The following is a 4,561-nucleotide window of genomic DNA, read 5'->3' as shown; positions in this document are numbered from 1 at the left end:
GGATCTTTAACTTGGTTCATAGAAACCCTGCAGAATGAGACAGTAGCACACCCTTGCGTGTTTACATATGTGTGTTTAGTTGCTGCACAGTACACTTTAGCCAATGAGCTGCCTTTCACAATTCAAAAATATACCCGTAAAAATTCATACACATCTATGGTGGAGTTACAGTCAAGCAAACATCTTTTTGCCAAGTTCTAGTTTCCCTTTGAGCCCAAAAGTCTGATTGCAAAGGCAGAACTTTACCCAGCACATTGCATGATTCACTTTATGTGCGCACTGGATGGTACTGGAGACAAGACAACAGATCTTGAACAGGTTTTCCTTCATAACAAATCTGATATACTGCAGTGAACAACGGAAACTTGTCGATTAGTCCCTTCTTCTTGAGGATGCGGTACACTTCAGCAGAAGTCTGAGGTCCTTGGAGTTTCTGCCCATCCAGCATCTCTCTCTCTAATTCTTCAATGGTCTTTCCAGTCCTGACAAACGCCTCAGCCACCTTGCGGTTCCGGCCTCCATAGCAGGTGGTGATCAGGTCAGCCACCCCACAGCTCTCTAGGAAGGTGGCTGTGGACACCTGGCCCTTGCAGAAGATCCTGGCAAATGAGATCATCTCCATGAGTCCGAGGCGGATGACTGCAGCTTTGGTGTTGTCTCCGTAGCGCAGACCATCACAGAGCCCGGCTCCCACAGCTACGATATTCTTAAGAGCACCACAAAGTTCAACAGTATCTGCATCATCAACCACTGTAATCAGGAAATTTGGAGTCTGCAGAAGTTCTTTGAAGAGAAGGCCATTCTTCATTTCTTTGCTGCCAATGGTGGTCTCACAGAACTCATCTGCGGCCACATCGTTGGCAGTATTGGCTCCCATGAGCACACTGATGTCAATGCCCACCTTCTCTCGAATGATGTCGGAAATGAGTTTCAGCCCCTCAGGGCCCTCATCTATCCCCTTGATGAGGCTGATTCCTAGTGTTTTCTTGGGCACCCTCCCGGTGATCTCATCACAGATTCTATGAATGAACTGGTGAGGAATGACAAACACCAGCAGGTCTGCGTCCTGCACGGCCTCGTTGAGATTTGAAACTGCAACCACATTGTCTGGCAGCTTGTGTCCAGGGAGATATTTTACATTTTCATGGTCATTGTTTATGATGTCTGTCAGTTTTCTCCCATTAACCGTTTCTTCAAAGACCCACATCTTGACCGTGGAGGCAAACTTCTGAAGTTTCTTGACATTATTACCAATTATTTTTGCAACAGCTGAACCCCAGTTCCCCGAGCCCAGGATGCGCACTTTGAGGGGTGTTGCTGCCATGGCCAGGCCAGAATACAGTAGCCCTGGCTGTGCTGCTCTGGCCAGCTGCCAGCCTCTGCCCCTCCACCTTCACTTCTTGGGAGGCTAGTCCAGCCACTTGCTCCCCAAGCCTGGCCCCTGCATTGATGTCACAGCCCTATTCTGATATCACAGCCCAGGGCTGGGAGTCACCCCAGGCAGCCCAAGTTCTGCTTTCAGTGCAACTAAGACAGAGGGTGAGCAAAGAGGGAGGGGAGCAGGGAGGCTGGTGGCCCTAGGGTCCAGCCCTAAAGAACATCTGGGCAGCCTGCCATCCTATTGCTCCAAAATGAAAATCCTCTAAAAGGTAGGCCTTAAGGTTTTCCTCCTGTCCCTGTGTGTTGGCCATGGTCCCTGGGGGTGGAAACAATCTCCAATAAGCTGGAGTTGTTCTGCTTTGTAAACAGCTCTCAGAAATCCTTTGTTCTTTGATGCACAAGTGGTAGGGAAACGGTGGTCTCTCTTTGGTCCACTTAACAATCCTCTCTTCCCATTTTAAGATGTCCTCATGGCTTCCTGAGTGTGGTGTCTCTTGCTTATTCCTTAGCGCTTGGAGAACGCCTGCAGGTCCCCATCCAGGGTGGGGTCCTCTGCGGCCACCGCCTCTGTGTCTTCACTCCCTAAGAGTCGTGCTCATCTCAGGACAAAGGGAAAACATACTGCGCTCAGATTACTAATCCCCAGACCCCTCAGTCTCAAGGAGGAAGGCTTCATCCTCCTTGCTGGTTGGAAGGGTAATTAGGCCTCTTGTGAGCTCATTAAGTTCGTAATCTATTGACTGGCATGGCTTAAGCAACACAGTAAAAAGGGGATTGGAATAACGTCTCTCCAACTTTGGTAGACATGAAGTCCCCTGGCGAGGGAGGAGGTATGTGTGTGAAATCTGCAAATTCTTAAAGGAGACCACTGAGATTTTGGTTCAATGGTAGGATGGCACCAGGAATCCACATTTTAAATAAGCATTCTGTGCAGCACTCGTTTCAGCCCTCTCATCTCACTTCCAGAAATCTGGGTCCACTCTTTCAAACACCCCGGGTTACTTGCCGCTGCTGCTGGCTTTCTCCTCACCACCCCCCGCCCCCATTTCCAATTCCACATATTTTCCATGGAATAGGGACTTAAGTGTTGTGCAGTGTGACTCCCATGTATTTATTTAATGTGCTGGATCCAGAAAGACAGAGGGGAGGATGTAGGGCCCTCCTGTTCATCAGGTGCATTCTTCTTCCAGTTCTTGGCCCTGTCTTCTAGGTACAGCTCTTTCACTATTTTAAAAGATGTATCGTGTTTGTACTGGGAGTGCTGCTTCACTCAACAGACTCTTCACGCTCCTCACCTGAACTGAGAGAGTGGGAATATAGGTATGAATTGTTGGTCATTGAAAGTGATAGCAATGACGGGTGTTGCTTACGGAACGGATTGGCTCTATCTCTTTGGTGGCCCCAGAATGAACATTTGATGGTATGCAGGAAGGCAGCCATTGTCTGATGATGGGACAACAGCTCAAGGTGGGTATTCCCTCCTCACTTTGGCTGTGAATTTAGGCTTTCAAGAGAATGCTACCCAGCCTTTTGGATAAGTAAGTGTGTCTATGCACAGTTTGGAAGGAAAGTCAAATTTTACTAAGTCACCATCCTACCTGTGTACCCTTCAGATTTAAGTAATGTCCAGCATCCAAGTGTTCAGGCTTGGAGCCCTGAGTAGCATCCAGCACTTCCCCCTCCACACACCTGGTCCAGGAAGGAGGCAGGACATGCCCTGGTTCTTGGTCTTTTGTTCTCAGGTTTTCGAGATGGAGAGTTTGACCTCATTCGGACCCTCTGAAATGTGGTTGGGTCAGCCTCCCTTTCCTTCAAACTCTTCTCTGCCCTGACTCACACCTGAGATGGTCACCCCGTAAGACTGAGGAAGGAGCAGGGGAGTTAAGATTTCCCTCAGTGTTGACAGAAAGCTGGACTTGTTCCATCCCATGAGGCCAAGGGAGGGGAGCCCCTGGCTGCCCACTCTGGCTTTTTGGGAGAGAAGAACCAGTGCCCAGTTTGAGAAATAAGCTTGGGGATTCTGGTAGAGGAGCACAGGACTCTGCAGGTTGCAGACAGACCCACATCCCAAGAGCTCTTTGTAGGCGGGCCCAGAGCTCACTGACTTTGTGGCCTCAGGAGCACCTCACATACAGTTGCTGCCCAGTAAACATGTGTTGTTGAAAGAGGTGCAAGTAAAAGCCTCAGGTAGAACAGTTGGACTCAGGGATGCTGAAAAACCCCTGGAATGGGATTTAAAAACTTTGTTGTTATGGACCATTCCCAACAAACAGAAGTAGAGGGAAGAGTCTCAGAGCCTCCGTGTACTTTCCAGTGGCCAGCAATTACCAACTCACAACAAATCTTGTTTCCCTGCTGCCATCCTCTTCCCCAGATCATACCGTTTTGGAGCAAATTGCAGACATCATATACATTCTATTCATAAAGATTTCAGGGAGCATCTCTAAAAGATAAGGATTTAAAAAAAAATAACCAAAGTTCATTATCACATGTAAAAAATTAAGAGTGAATTGGAAGGAGGCTTATTTAGAGGAGCCCAGACTCTCCCTGGTGTTGTAGAGAGCGTGAGGGGAAGTAGGACAGGGAATCCAGGGGGGTACAGAAGAGGGTGCACATCCTCCCAGCAGAGAACGCTGAGATTTACTCAGAGACTGAAGACACACATACACACACACACACACAACCATCGAGTCAGGTCTGATTCGTGGCACCCTCGTGTATCAGAGTAGAGCTGTGCTCCATAGGGTTTCAATGACTGATTTTTTTGGGCAGTAGATCTTCAGGCCTTTCTTCAGAGATGTCTCTGGGGGCACTCACATCTCCAACTTTTCGTTTAGTAGCTGAGCCTGTCGGCCATCTGTACCACCCAGGGCTTCCTGAAGACACTGAAGACGAAGATATTGTCCTCAGCTGGGACAGACTCCTGGCCTTTCTCAAAGAAGGGGGGTTTGGCATGGACTAGGGATCATGGGACACTGGAAGGATAGAGTCTTCTGATGGCTTGGCCTTGGCAAGGGGTGCTGCTGAGTCAAGGGTAGGGGCATGAGTGAGGGCATGTGCTGGCCTGGGCGCAGAGCCAGGCAGTTCTCAATTACCGATATCAACAAAGGGAAGAGCCACCAGAAAATCCTTTAGAAAAAGCAGTTGTATTTTGTCCTGTAGGAGATATTAACGATTTGGA

The 4,561-nt window shown here is 48.7% G+C and overlaps 1 protein-coding gene across 1 annotated transcript; it reads right to left on the bottom strand.

Annotated features, from left to right (window-relative positions):
* Positions 1 to 268: 268 nt before the first annotated feature.
* LOC126065764 (glycerol-3-phosphate dehydrogenase 1-like protein) lies at positions 269 to 1,324 on the bottom strand. The gene has a single exon (XM_049866214.1). It carries the CDS (start codon positions 1,322 to 1,324, stop codon positions 269 to 271), a length of 1,056 nt encoding a protein of 351 aa, XP_049722171.1.
* Positions 1,325 to 4,561: the final 3,237 nt, after the last annotated feature.

The sequence above is a fragment of the Elephas maximus genome, chromosome 22 (assembly GCF_024166365.1).
Source record: "Elephas maximus indicus isolate mEleMax1 chromosome 22, mEleMax1 primary haplotype, whole genome shotgun sequence".
NCBI classification, from domain to species: Eukaryota; Metazoa; Chordata; class Mammalia; order Proboscidea; family Elephantidae; genus Elephas; species Elephas maximus.
The sequence above is the reverse complement of the archived record's forward strand: the minus strand, read 5'-3'. Positions and strand labels throughout refer to the sequence as shown.

Coding starts and splice junctions, on each gene's coding strand:
- LOC126065764 (XM_049866214.1), bottom strand. CDS start 1,324: ATGGCAGCAACACCCCTCAAAGTGCGCATCCTGGGCTCGGGGAACTGG.